Here is a 25,542-nt window from a genome sequence, read left to right on the forward strand (position 1 = left end):
TATATATTCAATTATATATAATATTTCTAGATTAGAATTATATACAGTATCAATAAATTATTTATTTTATACATTTTTAGAAGCATTTAAATTTACATTTAATCATTTAGTAAGCGCTTTTATCCAAAGCGACTTACAAATGAAGAGAGCATAAATGTGATGCTAAATTCTGTTTCATCTTGTAACAAACAGCTTCTGAATTATGTACAGTGTCAGTTAAATATAATTAAATAAATATTAAATATTATATATTAGCTTATTTTATTAATTGTAGAGGCTTTTTTGTAGGTTTCAAAAGTTCACCATGCCCCTCCTTCCAGGTGGGAATTTTAATCCTGAATCTCCAGTCTGCATGTCAAAATTGCCAATGTGCAACTAAAATATTTGAGCCTGGAGCTATGTGTTTCTATCATCCAGTCAAGCTCAGCACAACACAAACAAGTCAGTCCCTCTTCTCCTTCCTGAAAGCAAGGCTCCATCTAAATCCCTGTATGAAATGTGTAAAAAGACTGGAGCATCAGTCCCCACAGTGCCGCCAGTTTCTTCTCTCCACGTCCCTTCCAGCCACTCACCTGCGGTGGGAGTTCCTGTTGCTATTTACATGGCCGCGTCCCGAGCAGCCAGGCGTGGGGCACTTTAGAACATTCTCATACATTGCAAGAACTTGGACAAACAGAGAGGAGAGGGCGAGAGAAGGTTAGGAGGATCCAGAGTGAGTATGAAAGCCTTGTGTTCCATTAAGCTGAACGGGCTCAGTGACAACAGCATGCACATGCTCCTAAGAAACGTTCCAGCTGATATCAGTTAATCATAAAGTTAATCACCATATGGTGAAAGAAGATTCTAGGCATGCAATGTGTTAATGGCATGCACGTTGTGTGAAAGCATTGGCATTAGAGGAAAAATAAATCTCTCTTCAATAATAGCGGATTTATTTTTGGTGAACTGAATGAGTCTAGCCATTAGGTTGTCTATGACACATCCTGCAGCTCTACGTCTCTGGGCCTGCAGTAAACTGACTGTGACATGATCCTCATCCAATTAGAGGTGTGACTAAAGGTAGGGATGAAAAATCTGCTTTGCGTCCAAGAGATCAGTGCAGCCATATCGAGAAAACAGGCTAAAATTACACAATCACCAATCAGCACATTCAGAAAAGCAAAGGTTGTTTGTATGAGAAAGAGCGCCACCGCTTTGGGCGGAGGAGGAAATGCACTCGTATGCATTACAGAAATGCTAGAAAAGAGAGGTAAAACATGCCCACCGCACAGACAGCACGTAGCAAACACGCATGGGGACGTTTATCAAGTGCAAACGGCCATCTGAATTCGGCTTACTTTCTGGTGGCACGCGGTCTTTGTGGGGGCAGCCGGACAAGCTTCGATGGTGTGGATACAGCCCCGTGACATGGCCCGTGCCATCACAACCTGGGGTCGGACACTTGCTTTCTTTTTTCTCTCCCCTTGAGTCTGCAAGCAAAGACAGATATTGGCATATCCTGTTACAGGCACAGTAAGCAAATCCCATTAACCTGCTGGATTCCTTGTGATAACAGTTATGCTCCTGTTACAGCTATGTTCAAACATCACTGTCTGTTTGCTGTTTGCTTTGAAATTGGACACTGGAAGGATATAGCCTGAATGAGGCTTGTGGTTGAGAGGAGGGACAGTGATGCACGAGACCAGTGTTCTCGAAAAAAAATCGAAATTTAAGAATTGGCTGCCCTGATTTGAATCAGAATGACAGAATTTACTGGATTGTAATGCAAATTCTTTTTTTGTCTATTTATTCTCAGCAGAATTTAGAATATGTAGAATTTTTTTTTTAACTGAAGCAATACTTCGCTAAACTAAGTTCAATATTGATAAAAAAGAAATAACATTTAACATTATAATTTTGCTGTACAGCAGGACAAAATATCCACATTATTACAGATAACTTAATAGAAAATATTCTCTTTAAAGCTACACTGTGTAATTTTTTAAGTTGATTCTTAGCAAAAAAACACTTTGTTCTTTCAAAATGATATGTGCTCATTAATGTGTAATTACTTCTACCAACTAATCAAGTATTCTCGTAAGCGTAGAATCTGCCATTTAGAATACATACGAGCGAGTCGCTCGAATGGCGGCAGCCATGTTGCGCCTCCATCTTGAAAATACATTAGCCAAAGAGGGACATACTTGGAAATTCAAGCTTCGCCTTTCGCGTTTTGACACTCAGTGGCACCGTGACGAATGCGAGGGGGAGATTACTCGCGACTGCCGGCAGATTTGAAATAATACGGCCACCGTAGGAGTTAAAACGCCCTCGGAATGGGAGGGGCTAGAAAGTAATATTCAGTTGGTAGTCATAAACAATTTCACTGCTAGATAGGAGAAAATCCTACACAGTGTAGCTTTAAAATCTGAATGTATTAACAAAATTCTAGATATATTTGCAACTAATTATATGTAATATAATATAATATAATATAATATAATATAATATAATATAATATAATATAATATAATATAATATAATATAATATAATATCAGCCCTTACAACATGCATATACAGTATGTGTGGGTGATTATCATAACAATCTCTATCATCCTTATATAAAGATGGAATATACAATTGTGCACACTGAGAAAAAAAGAGCTGATTTTACAATAATTATTTTACCCAATTATTAGCTTGCAAGTTGCAAGTGAAAACCTGTTCATCTTTCACTGGTTCTGATTCGCGGTGTGCATAATTCTTTTTAGCAAATGAGACCAAAAAGGGAAAACCAGCAAATGATAGCAGAGAACCATCATAGCACCCATTGGCTGATCAATAAAGTTGTGAATACAATACATGCATTCTCTGTTATTCAAATCGATTTAGCTAAGAGAAGACATTTGTAATATACTTTCAACTTTTATTAGACAAAAATAACTGCTGTAAAACTCCACAAGCATGCAATAATAATGCACCCTGTCAGTCAGAACAGTGAGATCACTCGACGTGTTTAATAACGACGCTCCAATAATTAGAGCCAAGAATAGTTTCTGGAGACGAGGTGTGAAATCGTGGTGTAATTCTATAATTACACGACCCTCTGACTTGCTGTGGTCGTGCACTGAAAACAACAGCAAACTGCGATAGGAAGCACAGAGACACTATCTTTAATGGAAAACAGAGAGCAAATTGAGCAAATGGAAGGTAATGAAACATATGAAGAAGCGCCTTCAGAGCAGAGACAAATGATGAACCTTTTGAAATACTAGATAAGAAGAACAGTTAGGTTGGGTAACTATGGGTAATCTGAGGATCCTCAATAACATAACCACTGTTTGTTATATGCCTCATGTGTTTCTGATTGCTAATATCTGCATATACCAGAGAAGATGGCTCACTCCCAAAAGTAGTGGGTGTGAATTGGGAAGGATTTGAGGTAATAAACCATGTATGGAATCCAAGGGATGAGATTTGCTTTCCAAACAGGCCATGCAGATTGCCATTACTCATGCCTGACAAGGTAAGTCTCTGATGTTACCATGTCAACCTATTTTAGCAACATAAGCTGTTGTCATTATGGAAGTTGCTACCAGGGAGACCTGGATGTTTAAAACAAGCCCCAAAAATGTTTCTGTCTCACCAAAGTGACCCCATAGTCATCAATGTCATTGGCCTAGTGTGTGACGGAATGTTAAGTGACCCAAGACACTGGAGAACAAATGCTGCAACAGCTTTCAGGATGAGAAAATTATTTTCATATTCAAAAGATCACTGTTTGTGCAAATACGCTCATTTATGGAAACAGATAGACTCGTTTGATTTCAATCAGAATAAAAAATAAATCTGTAAAGTGTGCTTCTTTTTTTTTTAAATAAATAAAAATTCACAATGGAATATAGCTCACATTTATGAGAAATAAACTTGCATTGTGAGATTATATCACAAATAGGAAAAATATTGTGAGATATGAACCTGGTTCCACAGACAGGGCTTAGATTAAGCCAGGATTAGGCTTTAGTTCAATTAAGACATTTAAGTAGCCTTAGAAAAAACATTACTGGTGTGCATCTTAAGACAAAACAATGGTACACATATTTTAAGATAAGTCTGTGTTAGTTGCCTTCAGTTTAAACAGTTAAAATATGCATTATAGTCTAGGACTAGGTTTAAGCCTTGTTTGTGAAAATGAGGGATGAAGTCGCATTGTGAGATATATCACAATTAGGAGATATAAAGTTGCAAATATGAGATATAAGGTCACATTGTGAGATTTAAAGTCACAATTACCAGGAATAAAGAAATAAAAAAGAAAATACTGACTTTATATCTAACAATTGTGAGATAAAAACTGTTAATTGTGAGAAAATGTTTAAAATAAGAAATAAAACGTCACACTGGAAGATATAAAGTCACATCAAGAAGTATAATATCACAATTAGGAGAAATAAAGCCACAATGAGGAGAAATAAAGGCGCAATCGTGAGATATGAAGCCACATTGTGAGATGTATAGTTTCAATTGTGAGATATAATGTCATATTGTGAGATTTAAAGGTACAATCTTACAGTTGTGACTTTATTTCTCACAGTTATTTGCCACAATACCAGAATAACCATTTTTATTTGTTTCCTCAGTAGCAGAATATGGCTTCCATATTAATGAAGGGGACCTAGCTACGGAAATCTCTGCAGAAATGCAAAAATCTCATTAGAAGTTTTATTTGTACCTTTAGGGTAATATGCTCTTTTTGCGCCATCGTGATGGAGTCGGGCCTTGCGTTCTTCTGCACTGCTGCTCTGCCTTGGGCTGTGCTCTCCATGAAGGCGCTGATTGTCCCTCCGAGCCACCATCTGTTCTGATGCCATTCTGTCTCGCATAACCTTGGCACGCTCGGATTCCAGAGCAATGGCCTTTTCCAGCAGGGACAGGTTGCCTTTAGTCATGTCGAAAGCTTCATCTGATCGTTCGGAAGCCACTGATGTAGTGTCCTCATCCCCTTCCTGAGCGCAGCTAGATGGGTAGCCTCTTGAAGCGGGGCTGAGCTGCTCCTCCAGTTTCATCAGATTGACCATGTCTGAGTAGTTCCTCTCAAGGGGTCTGTGCTGGTCCATCTGGCAACTGTCATACCTGGGCATGTGATGCATTGGAGGCTGATGTGGATGCAGATGCTGCTGCTCAACATGGTGCAGCATGGCCTGGTGACCTTGGTGCTCCATCATGGGCCGCTCGGACGTTTGGGTCTCGCTAAGTTTACGAGCCAAGTCGAAGCACTGGTTTCGTAGACACTCCAGGCTACTGAGACACACTTCCTCCTCGCTCTCCTCCGGGTGGCCCCGTCCGTTAGCGTGGCCAGCTGGGCAAGTATCCCCAGACCCGCCGTCCGCGTATCCCTCGTCGGGAAGCACGGCCCCATGTCCCTGGGCCAGAAGCTTCAGGGAGTCCACGGTCTCACGAACCACATCGCTATTCACGTCGACACTCAACTCTCCCTTATGGCCTCCTTGTTCGCTCCCATCATCCTCGTCCTCGTCGTCATCCTCGCCCGCACTGTTGGAGGAATTGCTGTTCATCTCTGACTCAGTCATGGCCTGGTAGGCGGCATCCTCTGCGATTTTACCCAGGTTGAGGAGGGACTTGGCCACAAGCTCATCATAATTCTCATACTCCTCATTGTTCATGCTGTTGTTATTGTTATTGTCCTTCTCAACTATTTGATTGGATTTTGATTGTCCACCACAGGAATAATTGTCGTCTGTAGAGAAAGGAGAACAATACATGGAATTTGCTTGAAGATTTGTAGACATTTTCTAAACCGCTCCAAAAATACACCCCTCGAATACGTCGCGCACTAGGGCCTTTCGATTTATTTTAGAAGCAAGCGGCTTGTGCGGCAAGATAAATTCACAAACGAAATGTCAGTCCTCTCTATAATCTGAAGCCGCCTGAACACTATCATTATGAAAATGTAACGTCTCATGAGTGATAGCATTGATGCAGCAAATCTAAGACAAATGTCATGCCAGGGTTTCACGTATAGCTCGATGACACAGGTGCAAATTGATTTAAATAATCAAATGCAGTTTAGTAAGATGGTAACTGCCACAATATATTTGAGTATTCCGGAAAAGAAACGGATGAATTTGAGAGAAACTGCAATATGGTAAGCTGTACTGTACATGAATCATCAGGCAGCCTTTTAAATGCTTCACAAGACATATGTATGTTTCATAACATGTAAGCAGCACAGGCTGCTCTGAAAGCCTCTCAATTGTACTGAAAAGATTTCAGTGTTGCTAGTATTTGGGACAGAGGCGGATGAGACTGCAGGGATAAGCAGAGGATGAGGTGCTCTGTTTCTAGAGCCAGAAATATCCTCAGGAGGAGCCCATTTTCACCGGGGAGGGGTGGGGTGGGGGGTGGGGGTGGGGTTGAGTGTATTTGACACCTCCGGGACGGCGGCGTGCATGTGTGGAGGGGGGCCAAAGTTAATAACTCAGAGAGCCTCTTCTCTCTATTACTCTGGAAGCACTGTCACAAGCGATTGAGGACACCAGAGAATGAGGGTGAGACGCATACTAAGGAAGCAGTCACATCTGCTTTCCCTCAATTTCGTAAGGGGAGTTGGAATGTTCCTTGCTGTAAAATCCACATTAATTAGGATGGCGAGGGCCGGCCATTCTCTGCAGGGTGTATGTAGATTTCATTGTGATTCCGCAAATTACATATGCTGTATGACTTGAAACGAAAACAGGCAATTTAGGAAATAAAACATTGACTTTAATGACTGCATACTCTGTCAATTATACTTTGAAATGTTGGTTGACCTACAATAAGCTGCCCTTGATTCATATTTCATGCAGCATTCTGTGTGCCAGAGCAACTACATGTCTTTCTGTAGATTCTAAACATTACATTTCAAACAAACGTTTTCCAGAATGTTCATATAACCAAGAAAAAACATTTTGAACGTTTATGGAATTTTAAACACATTTTCATAACATAATGGGAACACAAGCAAACATTCTTAGAACATAAATGTGTTCCCCGGTCCTAGCTGGCAGGGAACATTCTTAGAACTTTGGCTAATATTGTGTAAAGATTCTCTTTTGATTCTCTTTAAGTCATCAAAACTCTTTAAGTTTCAATTCATGTTTTTCCTACCCTGGTAATCCAGAGTTCTCGTGAGAGCACAAGTTGAATTTGGTCAGCGAGTTACTCTGGTGTCGAGTAAATATGCCCCTCGATCTGAGCTTCACCAATCACATCGGGTTATCTGATATAGGCGGGCCAGAGGCGAGCTAAACAGAAGACGACAGTGCTGTGACGTCGAAGTCATTGGTAAACATTGCAAGATGGCTATGGATGAACACCAGTTGTTTGAAACGGCTTTGGCCACTACAATGAACGAGTTAGACTTGGCTTTTTATCTAAAACAGGAACAGAAGACGCCGCTCGAATCGTTCCTTTGCAAGAAGGATGTTTTTGCGGATACGGTAAGAGTATAATCAGAGAATGTCTAATAAGGTTAGCTCCGCTGGTAGCTGGGGTTTATTGTTGTGATTGGTCGTAGTGTTATCCAATTGTGTGCAGCGAGATTTTCAAATGCACGCTTGGTGCCGCCCCTCGAGCTGGCATATTTTCATTAGTCGACGCCTAGTCTCGCGTAGCCAGACCTTCAGACTGACGGCTGAAGGTCTGGAATTCATAGCAGCTTTCTTTGGCCAAGGCCCGCCCATAAGGCCGTTTGACCGACATGTCAAACAACCAATTACAGTTCGTTTCGTTCAGCGTCACGTTTCGGGGCGTGGAAATGTCCCCACAACAACAGACCAGCGTGCAACAAGTCAGTCAGCATAGAAAATCAAAGAAGGAGAAGAAAACATTAAGTGCCTCAAACAAAACTCCTGGACATCTCTTAAAGAGTCTATGCCGTGAACCTCGCATACTTTTGAGAATCCTACGTTTAGCTGATCTTGATAAATGCTCATTGTCACTCATGTAAACACAACAGTTTTTCTTCCGCAATCACACGTCTGCGCTTTGTTTCCCGGCGGACCGAAAATAAACGCGACACTCGCGCCCCCCGGAAATCCGATAAAATTCAACCAATCAGATGACGACTTCGACATTCCTGAAGTGTTTCCAGTTAAGTGTACCATATGCATCAGACGTTTAGCCAACGTTCCGTGGGCGTGACGTCTGAGGCTGAGACTAGTCGACGCCAGACCATTAATCTTTTAGATTTAGGTCTGGATTTCCAGGCTATGTTTTTCCATGGTTATACGACATTCAGGATATGCAATAAATCAGACAACATTGGCTTACCTTGCTGATGACTCTGATTTTCATAGTATTCCTCTTCCTCTTCCTCTTCCTCGTGCTCATCTTCATCGTCCTCATCTTCGTCGTCTTCCTGCTCTTCATCATCCCCATCCTCCTCCACCACTTCCTCATCCTCTTCTACCTCTTCCTCCATTTGCTCTATCTCCTCTGCCTCCCCTCTCTCCACCTCTCCATCTTCCTCGTCCTCTTCTTCCTCTCCTGGTTCGTCATTGTCATCCGAGCACTCTTCTTCTTCATCATCCCCGTCCTCATCCCCTTCCTCCTCCTCTTCTTCCACTTCCTCTACTTCCTGTTCCCTCTCTTCTCCCTCCTCCATGGCCTCTGGCTCATAGCTTTCATACATGGCGGGCTCTCCATCAGCCATAGTTAGAAACGGACGGCGTTTGGAAGCTGGCTCCTGCAGAGGTTTCTCTTGGGTTTTCCTTTTCTTAGCCAAGGGGCATCCATACACACTGCACAACAAAAAGAAAACAAAAACCCAGAGAATTATGCGCAACAGTTCTGAAAAATTACCTTGAATGTGTGAAGAGTGTCTGTGCCAAAGCTCAGCCCTCAGAGATAAGAAGTATTAGAATTGTTTAAGACATAACAAAGCATTAATAACCACTGGCACATTTATTCATGTAAATGCGTGTGCTGCTTGAACTCTGGTCCCACAAGACAGTGCTATTCCTAAACCGCCAAGACTCGTTTATGAGACTCATCCTCCAAAATATAAACAAGGCAAAGCTCATTCTAGCCTTAGCCCTCAATTATACAAATCCCATAATAATCATTGGGTTTTTGAGAAATTCAATTTTAATTGCACTAAAACAGCATGTGCAACCATATGTGGTTTGAATGTGGCATCCAATGAATCAATTATTTAGTCTTCATACAAAAATGGTTTAAATGTGGTTTTGTTTTTATTTTCACCAATATTGTGAGCTTTTGACTTATTCAATGATGTGATGATAATTATCTCTGATAATGTGTAAGTGCTGTAAACACTGTGTTGCTAAAGATAATCTGGCTTCTGGCCTCTGCTAAAGCAAAAAAGCAAAAAAGCAAAAAAAAAAAAAATATATATATTATCCCATCTATGAGATTTTTTGAACAGACCATAGAGAGTCTATTTTCAAAGAATATTTCTTGCTAATACTTTTATTCATTTAACCTTATCCTCGAGCTTCCTTTAAGTCATAACCTCAAACCTTCAGCTCAGTTAACAACTGGGAGTTGAGATTCACATCAGAGTGAGGCTTTGTAGATATAAACTGGATTGCCTAGAATCAGAAAAGCACGTCATCACACACACTCTCACACATTCTGAATGACGAGAGGACAATAAAAAACGTGAGCTGTGTTTTTATAACCTGTTTTTGTGGCTCTTGCGCTTGGTCAGGGCTCAACGGACTGTGAAACGTCTGTTAGATTTAAATCCCTTTTGCAGGCAGTTATCTTCCTCATCCTCAGATTCTGCCTTAATGTGCACAAATCAGCACCAGCAGACCAAGGACTTCTGGCAATATGGATCTGTGCGTGACTTATAATATAATTGAAGAGGGCTGTGCCTTAAAAGATGACATGGAAGCCAACCAATGTTTAAAACAATAATATACCATACTTGTTACGCTAATTCACACTACAACAAAACACGTGGTTGGTATCAGTAACCATTAATGTGTTTTTTTACCTTCATTTATATAGCGCTTTTTACAATACAGATCATTTCAAAGCAGCTTTACAGTGATAATAGGAAATTAATGTGAATATTGTTTTGCTGTACAGCATATCTAGAAGAAAGTCATTGTCTAGCTTAAGTAAGTATTTGATTGATTAATTCCCGTTGTAAAATTCATTAGTTATTACCTTAGGGGCCGCTTACACAACACCGTTTTCAACTGTTCTGGCCGTTTATTTACATGACAACGGTGTTTTGGTGGCCTAAGAACACAAACTTTGAAATAGGTTTCAAAGTGTAAATTTTTTGAAACCGATACCGTTATCATCTCTGTGTAAACTTCAAAAACGTGACTCTGTAAAAACGGTGATGGCGTGCACATGCACATTACGTGTTTAGGGAGGCACCTAGTCTTTCTTTACAAAGTGACATCGCCAAATTACTTGTCTGGCACGCATAATACAGCGTTTTTAGTCATTTCTGCAGATCCGCGAGAACAGGAATCATTTTGATAACGTTTTCATCTGTACAGAGGAAAAAACTTGTTGTGAAAAAAAAAAAATGGATGATTTGTAAAAAATCTATATCAAAAAAAAAAAAAACCTAAGTAATAAATAATATTTGACACATTGATCATTTCCAAGTCAAACCCTAAATGTCAATAATTTAATAGCAATACAATTATAAGTAAAAGGTAAAAAAATTATATAATTATAAAACATTTAAAATTTTACATTAAAAGCTATTTTTACAAAGTGAATTGCTATATGTAGAGATTGCGCCTATAATGGCCACAACTAAAGCACAACAAAACAAAATAACCAAACAAAATGACCTTAAAAAATCCTTAAAATCTGTTATTTTAAAGTCATAATCATTATGATTTCACAGTACTAACAACAACTGTGGTAGGCACATTGTGTCCTAAAAATATGTGCACCATAAAAACACCATTTTTTAACCTCATAACCCTACAGTGCATCAGTCGGCCTGTTGGTGTGAGGTGCCCATTTTCTCTTTATTGTTTTATTGTTAAAGCAGGTGCTGGTTGTAGAGCCTGCGCTTCTATGTGATGCCGTGTTGTGCGGGCAGGCAGCCAGCGTCGTCTGTGTGGGTGAGAGCATTTCGCGAACGACTTGGAATGACCTTGGACACCTTCGCGTTTCCCACTGGCAGGCCACGCCAATTAAAATTCCACAGGTAATTAAACCATATTTGAATACGGGAGCGGTGGAGGCAGGCTTTGAGTGGGACTAAGGTAATTACGGCCGAGAGAGAGAGAGAGAGAGAGAGAGAGAGAGAGAGAGAGAGAGACAGAGAGAGAGAGATATCTGCGAGCCTTTCAGAACTGCCGGGAGAAATAATGACTTCAGTCAGACAGCTCCTGGTGGACAAATCCTCTGATGAACTTGACTAATACCAGCAATGGCCAGAATATTAGCCCGGACCAGCTCCGTTTGATCATTTCCACAGCAACCGTCATAATAATGGAGCAAATATTAGTCTCAAAGTGGCGGAAAGATGAACGAAAATAATTTCTCCGTCTGTTTCTAAAAACAAGAGATTATTTTTTAATTAAAAGACTTCAAATAGCCGTTCTGTTACAATTAGCGACCGCAGATTAGCCAATAGAAATGCTCTTTGATTTAAATTGGCCTGAATACCAAGAATACACACGTGCCGTTCAGGCTGTGGTCTATTAGCCGCCTTGGCACCAGGTGTGTTGTTGCGGAGTAGAAACTTTTGGGCCGTGGAGGCGAATTCAGCAGCTACAGCTGGCTGTTCGTGTTGGACTCGCCATAGGAGCATGCGGCTGCTCTACGCTCCTACACTGCAGCATCCACAGGCATGCGTGGCAAGGCGCTGTCACCATGGTGATCTCCCCCTCAGGAGCAGACAGACAGAGTGTGAGAGAGATCAGTGATTCTGTGCCTGACAGACATCTCCCAGCTAACCTCCCTTCATTCTGCGCCCTCCCAAAAAGCAGAACAAAGGAGGTGCTGGTGTTGTGCATTCTGCAGGGCTCTTTCTGTCTCTGCAGCTCAGTTGCCTTCTCTGTCACTGCGGAGCCCGGTTCCCCCTCTGCCTAAAAACACAGCACACAATCACACTACCACACATGCTGAGAGGCTGTTTGCGGTGATTATGTCCTTGGCGGTTCAATTTACCGGAGAGACTCGTGAAGCCTGACCCTGGAGTGAGGCTTTACATCTCGCCATGTTGTTCGGAGGCATAATGCTGCCATTCACGCAGGTTCAGATCTACATGAGATATCATATGGATGATAAAGAGATACAGTAAGGTGAGATTGGAAATTTACTGGGTGTTGACTGCAGGATTCATCCAGCGGGAAAAGCAGCTCGCTTAGTAATTATCAAGAGATCCTTTTTGTCATAAGGCGTGTTACACGGGTTAAGATCGCATAGATGCACATCAGAAACTTGTATAGCAATGAGGTCTGTCACAAATAGCCAAGGGGTCTGCAGAGGGAAATGTCTGAATATGTGAGCAAAAATTGCACTGCAAGCAATATGAGAGAGTGCAACTGTATTTCGGAAGAATATTTCTAATGAATATCTTACATGAACATAAAAAAAAATAATCTTCAAAGTATTATTTTATATTCAAAATTTATTTTATAAATAAATTTTATAAATTTATTTTATAAATCTGACAAAAAAGACACAACACTTATATTTATAACAAAAGTACACAGCAAGTAAACAGCTATTCACTATGAATCACTCATAAAGGTCTTTTTTTTTCTGAATGAATCAGTGTTTTTAATGAATCAAATTAGTGAATTTACTTTAGAATAGAATAGAAACATATTATTCTTACTTTTTCTACCACTTAAAGGCAAAAATCGTAAAGTAGCATGCTAGTATGCTTATCCGAGTTCAGTCAATCACTTGTTTTGCTCCTGAATGAATCAGTGTTACCGAAAAAATCGTTTGAATGAATGATTCAATGATGGAAGGAGACAGACTCAATGATTGATAATGATAGAAAGTTGCTGAATTTGGAACAGTATTCAAGTGTACTAATTTTACTATATTTTAATAACATTGTTAATGAACGAATCATTTGAATCAATGAATGAATGATTCAATGACTCGCTCATAAAGACAGCCGCTGAATTCAGAACCGCATCTAGTACTTCCATTACTATTTTTTATCATATCTTTCTATGGAAGACATAGTGAGCAGCATGCTAGTGCATGGTTCCGAATACAGCAAGCCACTTGTTTTGTTCCTGAATGAATGAGTGTTATTGATCAAATCATTTGAATGAATGATTAAATGACTCACACACAAAGACAGTTACTTGGCGCCACCTACTGGTCTATCGATGTAACCTGCAGAAAGAGTCACTAGCTGTGTTCGAAATTGCCCCATACCGTCATTCACTATTCCCTACTTTACTTTAATAATATAGTCCACTATATTATGTAGTGAATGAAAACGAGTGAGTGAATTCGGACACTAAGAGTGCTGGAAGGGCTGCCGCTTTTGCATAGTATGTGCTTGAAGTTTAATAATAATTTGAAACTTAGCAAACTGGCAGCTCCAGTAGTAATGAAAAGATTTATATTGAACTCTGTCATGGAAACTAGCATGTATAAACCTGAATAAAACAATTTAATAATACATTAAAAAGGAATGTATACCTGTATTATATTACACAGTACCCACATTGGACCAGATGTTTGGAAAATGAATGGATGGATGATTCAGCTGCGGGCGCCATCTTCAGGAATTCATTCAGCACAACCCTCACAGTGCATTATGGGTATTCTCTAGCCGTTGGGTGTACATTAGTTGTACACTTGTTTTTGTGGTGCATTATGGGATTGAATGAGTGCACTCGATAACATCCATTATGGTTTCGGACACCACTACAAATAGCTGTCCTCTCAAATAATGCCCTATATAGGGGTATAGGGAGGCGATTTCGGACACAGCCACTGAAAAAATAAATGCACAGAGTGACTGTCTGTCTGAAACGTGCAAAAATAAGCAAGCGGATTGAAAAACAACAACAACAAAAAACCAATGAAAAGTCCCAGAGTGGACTATGTATCAAAATTCTTGGAACGCTCAGCCATTCAAATTTCGAGAATTAGAACTGACTATTATATGAAATTAATTTTACAAAATATTCCAAAAATCTGTATTTAAGAATACAATATTGCAAAGTTGATCGTAAATCTGGAGACACATTGTTTATCACAAAGAGACTGCACACAAGAGATTAAATTATACCGTTTGTAATGCTTGCAAGTGAACACTTTGGGGTTATGAAATGGGTCCTTGGTTCAAAAAAGTTTGAAATATCCTGCTGTATAATGTTTACGCTGTCCTGACTACAGTACATGAAAAAGACATCTGGCTCAGCCTCACAGTTGAATTAACAGTTTGGGCGAATTACAAATCCCTCACAGATAACAAACAAGCCCTCGGCATGTATAGAACAGATCATTTAGAATGACTTGACGAGCACGAAGCCAACAGACCGCATAGACTGCATTCCGAAGACCCATCAAAAAAAGCGAGTGAGTGAGAAGAGAAGACAGGACAAAACTGCATGTGCCGCCCACACAGTCCAGAGCCCATCTGCTTGCATGCTGCTGGTGAGTTACCGCCACACAAATATGATTTCTCCCTGCTACATAGAATGAAGGTGTAAATTATGGCCTAAGGCTATAAATGAATGCCGTCTGTAAACGTCCATCATGCAAAATCTCAATAAATTCTCGAGAAAGGAAAAGACAAAGGGATCCATCAGCAGCTCTGGCTCAACAATCTCAACGTCTGTGGTCATCGTTCCATTGACTTCCATTCAACCCAAAAGACATTAATGTTGATAAAAAACTCCATTAGTGCATATAGCATATTACATGAATGGTTCTTAAGTAACCGATGCACATATATATTTTTTTATACCTCAGAACACAACATTTTTAAAAAATTGCATTATTACCTATTCTTAAAAAAAAAATACTAAAAACGGAGATGCATGCAACATATGGTATGTTCAAAAATGCAGACATTTGGTGTATTCCGATCATTTTCAAGCCATTAAGGTGGTCTCTCTTCGATTCAAACATATTTTGACATTTAAACACATCTGTTTTATTTTAACCAATGTGAATTTTTATGAATGGCAAATTGAGACGCAACCAAACTGCTGTTTGTTGAACGGCGTAACTCATAAATGTTACTTTCTCAATAGTCATCAGATCATTTCTCAATGAAAACAACGTGTCCCAAAAGAATCAAACCTTACACTTTAAGAGCTGATTTTTCTCCATTTCATCTCATTTCTAACAAAGAATGAACAGACTTGTCATGTCAAGGTCTGAAAACTCAGTTGTGTTTATTATCAGAAATTATGCTTATCCATCCTTTGAATGTTTAAATTGTGCTAGATTTTCGTGGTCTCTCCCACAAGCTTTAGTACAACTTGTTTTTTCTTTCTTTAGCCCATGTATTGGCCTTTCACACTTGACATATTCCCTTATAAAACTCTGCATCTACATGGTTTCTTTGTTTATTGGTTGGGAGAAAATATAATGCTGGATAAAAGAGGCTGGCATTAAAATCTATGCACTGTGGCTACCACAAAAGAGGAGAGGCCAGACTTGTGTAGAGCAAGCCAGGTGTTATATTGATGGAAAAAATGAGAGAGAGAGAGAGAGAGAGAGAGAGAGAGAGAGAGAGAGAGAGAGAGAGAGAGAGAGAGAGAGAGCTATACCATTCTCTGGCCACTGCCACCAACTCTTGGCTCAGTTCCTATTCTTTTAGTGAGTGCTACCTGTCAAGCCCTGAATTATACAGCCCTGGGCTTTAGCCTATGTGAGTCATCCATCAGAAAGGGAGAGAAGGAGGGAGGAGGAGAAATAAGACTGGAAAGAGGGATGGAAAAAGAGCCGCAGAAGAAGTGAGGGAAAGGTAGAGGAACAAAGAGCCAGGATGTGGTGAAGATAAAAAGGATGAAGAGAAAATAGGAAAATAGGAAAAAATAGGAAAGTGGAACGAGAGAGAGTCACAGATGGAGAGGAGGAGGAGAGAAAGAAAGAAAGAAAAAGAGAGAGAGAAAGAAAAAAAAAGAGAGAAGGGGTACTGAACATGATTTGCACAAAGCAATTACTAAACCCTGTTAAAATCATAGCAGTCACACCTGTACTGACACATCCTCTTATTACAAGCCTCTACATTTGCTAAAAGGGCTATATTAAAATGGAGAATATGCACATGACGCGTTTTCAGGAAGGGTATGCATCACGGACGGTGCAAAGGTGGGTATTTTTAGATGACGAGAAAATGGCACATTAAAGGGTCCCTCACACATTTTAACACGGATGCAACACCATTGGTCCATTGCAGGGGCATAATTATAACTAGGAGAGTCAAGACATTTCTAAATTTGTCTCACTACTTTTTGGACTCAAAAATTATACAAAACTTAATTTGCCCACTTTGCTTTTCAAATCAGGTATGTCTATTGGGTGAACGTTATGTCATCTAATTAATATTTATTGATCGTTCCAATGAAATAATGTCTTTATTAATTGCAATAAACGAGTTAAGGTGCAGACGTTCATTTGTATAGGACTTTACGTGAATTTCACGTGAGGGTGAAAACGATCTGCAAATTTCAAGCATTGATCAACAGAAAGCTGCTTGGTTTCTGACTTCATGCATCTCTACACTATAGACAATAGGCCTTTTTGCAGACAAAATTTAGATAATGTGACTTCAGTTCACCATTAGCAGTCCACTCGGTTTACTAATATTTTTGTGGACCTCTCGTGTACATCGATCATGACATTCAGCGGTCAGATTGTTCCTAATATCCATATTCTTACAATCGACTGCAAGCTCACATTCTGATCTGTCTCCATCCAATCAACAACCGATAGATAGATAGATAGATAGATAGATAGATAGATAGATAGATAGATAGATAGATAGATAGATAGATAGATAGATAGATAGACTATCAGATAGATAGATAGATAGATAGACTATGCAACTTTAAGGGTATACAGCTTGGCACAGTACACTTCAAGGGGCAACTTTGTATGTTATCTACCCCTAAAAGGTGCATATTAGTACCTTATAGTAATAATATGCACCCCACCATGAACCTATTCAGGGTAATAAGGTGCAAAGTCGTCCCTCTAAGGGTACTGCCCAAGTGACAAGCTGTTGTACCTACGAAGGTGCAATTTTTCCACATTTTATGTGTGTGTACATTATGAACTTGAAAAGTCTGATGTAAGCATCAGTTTTTCAATGATATTTTGCCCTGAGAGGCCATTACAATACATGAACCTACAATGTATACATTAGATCAGTTCAAACCCCCTTCAGAGCAGCTATACATTAGGGGTGCGGACCTCTGCTGTGATATAACCCAATGTATGCCGCAGGAGACAAACACTGTAGTTGTTTTGTCATTATTACTTTTTAATGGAGTGGTAAAGGGCGGCAGACACTGCATAGCCAGCACAGGTAACACAGTGTCCTCATTACAACCCTGCCATTCCCACAATGTTCCCACAAATGCCCCCCAAATGTTAGCGTGCTCTGACAGCACAGTCGGAGCGCCGTTTCTCTCCCCACCCTCTCATTTGGGGGTAATTCATCACTCTCTCGCCCTCTCCCTGCCTTTTCAGTGAGGTCTGCTGGAGGTACCATTTGTCTGTAGCAGAAATGCAATTCTGGTTGGTGGTTCACAGGGCTTGGCTGATGGGGTGACACAGTAGATGTATCCATCAATCTTTTCTGTTGTGCCTTTCTTGTTTTATATCTTTCATCAGAGGTACAGTAAATAGCATCAAGAGGATTGAGACTGTTAAACATGGAAGTGGAACAGACTGAGAGTGACTTTGACAACAGTTGTCAAATCAGGTGCTATTAGCTTCCTAGTGAAGAATATTTTCTTAATGAAAACCTATATTTCAAACCCTGGACTTATACCAGTATTAAAGTATAAACATTAATTATCTCAAGTTGCCTGTTAGTGTAACGGTGCCCTTTGTATTCCTTCCACAATTCGTCCTCAAAAAGGCTTTTTTTCAAAGAGGAAACAAACAGCACAATCCTGCTAAGGCGTTTGACAAGCTGATTAGAATATTAATATAAAGTTAGATATTGCAGTGTTGCTCATTGCCCATTTTAATCTATTTTTAAAGGGATACTTCACCCAAAAAGAAAAATTCTGTCATAATATTTTCATCCTCATGTCTCTCTTGGTCATCTTCAAAACACAAATGAAAATATTTTTAATGAAACCTGATAGATTTCTGTCCATCCATTAAAAATCTATTCCACCAAAACTTTGATGCTTCAAGAAGTTCATAAAGAGATTGTAAAAGTCTTCTGAAGAGACACAATTGTTTTATATGATGAACAACATATAATACATACTGTACAAGCTTGACATGTGAGAACAAACCTTATTGGTTCTTGTGCTCCAAGCAACCATGTTTGAGCTTCAGTTTACCATATTTGATGAGCTCTATGTATGTTGTGCATTGATCACTGTTAACTGAATAAAAGGCTACATTAAAGGCAGGGTAGGTAGGATTTTTCTAAAAAAAATTTGTTTAAACTGTCTTTATATACCAATACATAATTAAAATGTAAGTACTCTGAAAAAGAGAGTATAAAAATTGAGTGTCTGTAGACCTTTTAATCTGCAATAAACACAGCTAATTATTCCCATTCACTCCACCCCCTCCCTTCTGAGCTCCTTCCAAAGCCACGCCCCCAAAACACATGAACGTGCAACGCCAAACGCTCAGGCTCAGCTGAAAGACGCATTTATTTACCTGAGACGAGCGGAGAGGAAGGAGCATGCAGTGACATCATGTCAGAATCACATGTAATAAAATACCTAACTTTATCACTATAAATATAAACAAATAAGATGGCTTTTAGTACTCACTATCAAGCTAGCATATCGATACTGGTAAAGTTTAAAATATATTCTGTTTGATTCGGTAACGAGCTATATTTAGGCTATAGGTAACGAGCTATATTTATAAGGCAAAGCTAAAAACAGGTTGCATTGATACACGTTTTTCCATTACCATCAGTTAAACTGTGATGAAGGTGAATTTCGTGTAAGATTCATAACATATACGGTGTTTTGCATGTAAGAGTTTCCATGATGAAAACATTGTTGACTCTGATGAGGACTAACGTTACACTCCCGTGACAAGAACCGCATCGTCGGTTCGAGGACAGGTCCAGGGTCGAGGGCGAAGCAGAGGAGGTCGTTCAAGAGTGCGAGCAACCAGGGTCCGAGGAAGTAGTTTTTGCCTTGTTTGCCGCATGCAGGTGCTTTGAATTTTGAATGCTCTTTCTCTGCCATAATTTTACTCTTCGTAGGTTCCGCGCCTCTCTTACACTCCTCGAATCAAACGGGTGCGCGCGCATATGGGCAGATCTTGTAGCAACAGTGGTGGTAGCCATGGTTGCGAGAGTGAGTGACAGTCGCCCAAACCAATCAATTGTTTCGTCCCGAATGGAAATAATGAGCTGTGTTTATTGCAGATTAAAAGGTCTACAGTCACTCGATTTTTATACTCTCTTTTTCAGAGCACTTACATTTTAATTATGTATTGGTATATAAAGACAGTTTAAACAAATTTGAAAAAAAGTTTTTAAATCTGTTCATCATATAAAATGTTCTCGTCTCGTTACACGTGGACCGCTTGAATCATATGGATTCATTTTTGAGTGAACTAACCCAATAACAGCCATGCTTAAAGAGGTAAGGTTGTGTTGCAAGCTACAAGTTTTTAGGCTACAAAGCAAAAACTGCTAATGCTGAAGGCTAATGCTAATGCTAAGTACTCTGAAGTAAGAGTTTTTACAATATTACAATTACAATATTGTTCAATCCTTTACCGCTACAATCCACAAAACATATCATACTTTGTTAAAATGCTCCACTTTAGTAAATGCCAGCTCTAATTCATTGTAGTCTCTTCATTTCAATCTTTTGACTGCACTTTCACAACTTTTTGCTGGTAAAAGGATGTATGTAAAGGGAGGTAAAAAAGGCCTAATTCAAATTCAATTGACTATCTTGCTATTGGTCTTGAGCTTTTCTGTGAGTGGTCAAACGCCTTCATTCTTGCAGCTGTAAAGAGACTTTTAGATGGATGGGCACACATTCATATGAATGAGAGGTCAGTTCTTACCTCCTGTGTCTGGCATATTTGCCGCTGACATGTCCACTACCATCACACCCAGGTGTGGGACAGCTGCGGACAAGAGAAATAATTAATACAAGGCTGACGTCACACACACGCACACGGACACACACATACGCTCGTTCTTGCTGACTATGTTCGAACCGTGGCACATCAGCCTTCATTACAGATTTAGAGAGCTCCTGGTGTCCTCCAGGCCGATGACTCACCAGGCTCCATATTTCATATTGTATATCGCTCTCTGGCTGCTCCATTTAGGTCCACGGCCAGTTAAAAGCCATGAGGGAAAACATCCAAGTTTAGAACTTCTGCTCCGCTTGAGCAAAGGATCAGACCAGCAAACCAGTATCCAAGACATTGATATAAAACTAGCCAGATTAGTTACAGTGTCACTGATTGCCTTAAGTATTCATTAAGCACTTACTTGACTGGCAGTGGTAATTGTGTGTCTATCAGTTCTACCAGTACTGGAGAGTGAAGCCTGCTTTCACGCCACACGCATAACTGCAACAGCATGCTTGTATTGTGCATTCACATTAAAAGAAGTAGTAGAAGTAGAAAACCCACAATTTTTTTTAAATTATTTATACTGATGAACAACCGCATACAAGCATTCCTGTTCAAATGTTTGGGGTCAGTAACATTGTTTAAAATATTTTCATTCAGCAAGGACGCATACATTTGATAAAAAATGACAGTAAAGACTTTTATATTACTACAAAAGATGTCTATTTCAATTAAATGCTTTTCTTTTAAACTTAATATTGGATATTCATCAAAGAATCTTGAGATAAAAAAATATTTCCACAAAAGAATTGAGCAGCACAACTGTTTTTATCATTGATTATAATAAGAAAAGTTTCTTGAGCACCAGATCAGCATATTAGATTGATTTCTGAAGATTTACCTGTGATGGTAAAATGTATAAATGGCAAATATTTAAAATACCAAATATTTATTTTAAATAGTTTTTTAAACAATTATTTTAAATAATATTGTTTTACAATATTACTGTATTCCTGTAGCTCAAACACATGCAGCCTTGATGAGCACAAAAGACTTTCCAACCGCAAAATTAACATGTAAGCAGTAAGATATGAATTGTGGTAGGTATTGTGAATACAGTCACGGCTGAAGGGCTTGTCAGGCATGATGTGAAGCGAAGTCAAAATCATCAAATGCCATCCTTCCGCTAGAAAAAAAGTCCTTAACAGTAAAACGCAACCGAATGTTCCTACATGTTCATCTGAGGGAGCTCAAATAAAAACAGAGAATATGAATGGCTCTCCTGCACTGTGTCATTTATTAATTTTAACACATATATGATGTATGTTCCTCACACACATACATCAGCTTCTCTCTCCGCATGTGAGAGACCAGCATCGCGGCACAGTGATCGCCTAAGAAGCATCATTAAACAGTATAACTAGATGAACACTACCATACCTGAAACTTTTAAATATTATTCCCTCTGCACATTGGCAACTGTGGCCATCTACACGCATGCAGTGTTAAAAATGCATTTTAACATTTTCCAAAAACATGACTTAGTATGATTTATAAGCTGTTTTCCCTCATAGGGACAAAAAAAATTCACATTTTGTCCCCATAAAGTAGGGTGTACACACACACACACACACACACACACATACACACACACACACACACACACACACACACATGTATCTCCCTGCAGCCACATGAGACTTTATATAAATATAAAACTAAATATGATATAATATACACTATAATATAATATACATTATAATTTAATATTCAATATAAATTAGGCTGTATTTTAGTTTTTGTAAATATGTCTATAAATAATATAATCGGAAGTTATATATATTGAAAAATATGTTGCCCTTTAAGTAGCTTCAGTGTACAACCGATAGCTACTTTCTGTTAGTAGCTTACAGTGTAACTAACTACTTTCTGCAAAAGATGGCATGAGAGAAGTTTAACAACTTCAAATTTGGAGTATAAAGCTACAGTTTCAAAGTAGATTCCCCACACCACGTTTAGTCTTGAAATTGGACTGTCAGGGTTGCCAACTTTTCAGTTTAGCTCGGAGTGAGACTTCTCCAACGGGGGGGGGGGGGGGGGGGGGGGGGGGTAAAGACTTCAAACGGGGGGGGTAAGACTTTCCCTCTCTGCCGTGCGTGCGCGCGCTATCGGTTGGTTTGGAGCACAGTCTCTGTCTCGCATGCGTGCTCGCTCTTGATTGTGGGAGATTTTTAAATCATTTGCGCCATAACTAGTGGTCCATCCAGTAGTTAAGAGCCTGAATTGTTTATAGTAATTCTGAAATTTAGTGCACATGAGTGAAAAAAAATACAGCACAGAAGAATGTCTATTTTTGCGTGAGATTTCTTTGTTGAGCGTGAGAGCGTGAGATTGAGGCTGAATGCGTGACTGTCACGCGAGATGCGTGAGAGTTGGCAACCCTGGACTGTGCATGTTTAACAATACACGTTTAAACCTGAAGCTATTTTAAGCTTAAAATGTAGCAAAAGAGTAGGGAATTGAGTGGGAACATGTCTAGCCTATCACATGAGCTGCATCTACCCTTGGTAATGTTGGCTAGGGATCTGTGTCTGATCAAGCTGGTGACCCATCAGTGAGTGTAACTGGTGTTAAAGATGCCTGCAGCTACAGGCCTGGACCTGCTGATCAAGCAGATTGCCCTGATGATTGGGAAGGAGAGAGAGGGAATTTCACTTCTCTGCTTGGTCTGATACCATAATACAGATGACATGGTAGAGGTGCCTCTGGAAAACTGGTCATAACACACTCACACAGTCGCACACCCTTGTGTCCTTGCCGCTGTCATTGTAATTGGACACGTAGCCACAAAATATAAAAAAAGAATCTTTTTTAACAACAGCGTGGGTGTTAAACCATTCTTAATGAGGAAAATGCTGCGATTTAGGAGGCCTGTAAATTGTGCTTAAGGGAAAGATATGCAGGGGAAAAGTGACAGGCAGATATGAGTAAAACGACTCACTGCCCTGGAGGAAAAACAGAGCATTCACTCTCATCATGATGCACGATTTCATTAGGAGTGCAGGGATATTTACTAATACTAATTGGGAGATCATATGTTCTCACTTATGGCAATTTCACTGAAAGGTCTATTTATAGGTTCTGCCTGTTGTACTTGCAAATTACATAAAAAACTATCCATTAGCAAAATTATACTTTGATGCCACCTTAAACGGAAATGCATATTGCGTCATGCAACTGTTTTAGGGACAGATTTACAAACAGCTTGACTAAAGACACGCAGCGAAAAATTTGCACTGAAAAGGCGTGCACAGGGTTATTTTTGCGGCTGACCTTATTGTATATGCATTTGTAGGAGTTTCCCTTTCAGAAGCAAAATTTATGGGTGGAAAGTATTTAAATGAATCATGCAAGGTGATTTAATAAGGTTTGCGCTAGTCAATTTACTGGTATTTGAGCCATTATTTACCGGCCAAAAAAAGCACGTCTTAAACCAGATGCTAATTTGGGCTGCTCTTGGTTGGTCATAATGGAAATGATCAGGTTGCGTCTGTGTTCTTTAGTTTGCGTGTCATCAGTAGATCATGCGCAGAACTTTTCACTCCTATTGGGCGCTTTTTTGGAACTGCGCTCTCACGCTAATTTACCCTGTTTAGTAAATCTGGCCCTTGGTCTTTAAAGACAGAAACTGCTTATACTTTCGTATATACGCATTTCTGGTCTTAAAATTATCTAATTATAAGGTATCTAATCAAAGGTTTGGAGTAAGTAAGATAAAAAATTATAATAATAAATTATACTTTTATTCAACAAGGATGCATTACATTGATCAAAAGTGACAGTAAAGACATTTATAAAGGTACCACAGATATTTATGTCAAATAAATGCTGTTCTATTCATCAAAGAATTGTGGAAGAAAAACTAAAATATTAGGCAGCACAACCATTTTTAAATTGATCATAATAATAATTTAAAAAAACAATTTAGCACCAAATCAGGATATTAGAATGATTTCTGAAGGATCATGTGACACTGAAGACTGGAGTAATGATGCTGAAAATTCAGCTTTGCCATAAATAACATTTTAAAAATATATTCAAATATAAAACAGTTAATGTAATAATTTTTCACTGTTTTATTTCTACGGTAGTTTTACTGTATCTTTACACACATAACAGCAGCCTTGGTGACCATAGAATACTTTTTACAAAAGACATAAAACATTTTTACTGTTCCCAAACTTTTGAACAGCAGTGTATACCAAAATGCAATATCTTGCATCACCTTGAATATCCTGTTCTGCTCAGAAATCCCATTATGAAAGTAAAGGTTGTGGACTGATTTGAATAGTGAGTTTAATTGAATGACTCCCATACTGTATGCAGACTGACCTGAACAGCTCTTGTGCAGCCTCCACGGCAACTGCAAAAAAAAAGAAAAAAAAAAAAGAAAGAAAAGAAAGAGAGAACAATTAGTGAGGAAACATCTCAACATGAGATTCATCACATAATAGAATCATATTATTATGAGCAGACTAATTTTCCGGCCTCACAGATCCTGCTTCACCTGTCCAATCAATAGTCCATGTTAATCACTACTGACTGACGTCAGTGATGATTCGTGAAAGGCAATAAAGACACAGTTATGGATTGAAAGTGGGGAAATGGATTTGACCGTAGGTTGAGACTGCAGCTAATACCATGTGAGTGCGCTGTACCTCGCACACCTTTAGATCGTGTTCGATGACGCTTCTCGGCCGCATCCACCTCCATCTGGAGAAAAGAAGCAGCAATTAGCCTGACCTTCGTCAACTCTCTGAGCAACTGTAAAACCAAGAGTAAAAGGGCAATGATGTCTGTAGAAGGGATGGTTATGAACTGCATGAGAGACAGATCATAGATGATAAAAGAATGTGTTTATTATGAAAAATACAGACTGTGAACCATGGATAACTACACTGGTCATGTGGTACATGTGGCCATAATGTATCATGGTTTATATTGTATGAAAATCTATGCTGTGCATAATTTTGCACTCTAGTTGCCAACAGTGTGAATCAGTTTATAATGATCACAGATTTGGGCACTTGTAAGGGCCTTGCACACTAAACATAAGGAAACATCACTGTATAGCATGCCATGACCAATATTATCGTGCCTCTTTGTTGTAGTTCAGTACAGTATCATTACAAAATATGCACTTATCCGGCATTTTTTATTAAGAATACATAATGGTTTTTAGCCATTAAAAATATAAACAATAAAAAAAACTTTAACTACTTTAATTCTTGTGTAATAGTGTGCAAGAT

General features: G+C 39.2%; 1 protein-coding gene across 10 annotated transcripts in view; it reads right to left on the reverse strand.

Annotated features, from left to right (window-relative positions):
- myt1la (myelin transcription factor 1-like, a) overlaps positions 1-25,542 on the reverse strand; it is a 61,203-nt gene that overhangs the window by 18,832 nt on the left and 16,829 nt on the right. For 3 of the 10 annotated variants that reach the window (XM_084090251.1, XM_084090249.1, XM_084090257.1), the window contains 7 exons: positions 24,934-25,006; positions 24,626-24,656; positions 20,216-20,278; positions 8,312-8,781; positions 4,713-5,738; positions 1,338-1,469; positions 573-663 (listed from right to left, as the gene is read on the reverse strand). In XM_084090251.1, the coding sequence (XP_083946377.1) occupies positions 573-663; positions 1,338-1,469; positions 4,713-5,738; positions 8,312-8,781; positions 20,216-20,278; positions 24,626-24,656; positions 24,934-25,006 (1,886 nt within the window). Of the gene's footprint in view, positions 1-572; positions 664-1,337; positions 1,470-4,712; positions 5,739-8,311; positions 8,782-20,215; positions 20,279-24,625; positions 24,657-24,933; positions 25,058-25,542 lie in introns of all 10 variants that reach the window. The other 7 variants (XM_084090253.1, XM_084090250.1, XM_084090254.1 and 4 more) reach the window with 6 other exon arrangements.

This window comes from Abramis brama (assembly GCF_963993115.1).
Source record: "Abramis brama genome assembly, chromosome: 18".
Taxonomy (NCBI): Eukaryota; Metazoa; Chordata; class Actinopteri; order Cypriniformes; family Leuciscidae; genus Abramis; species Abramis brama.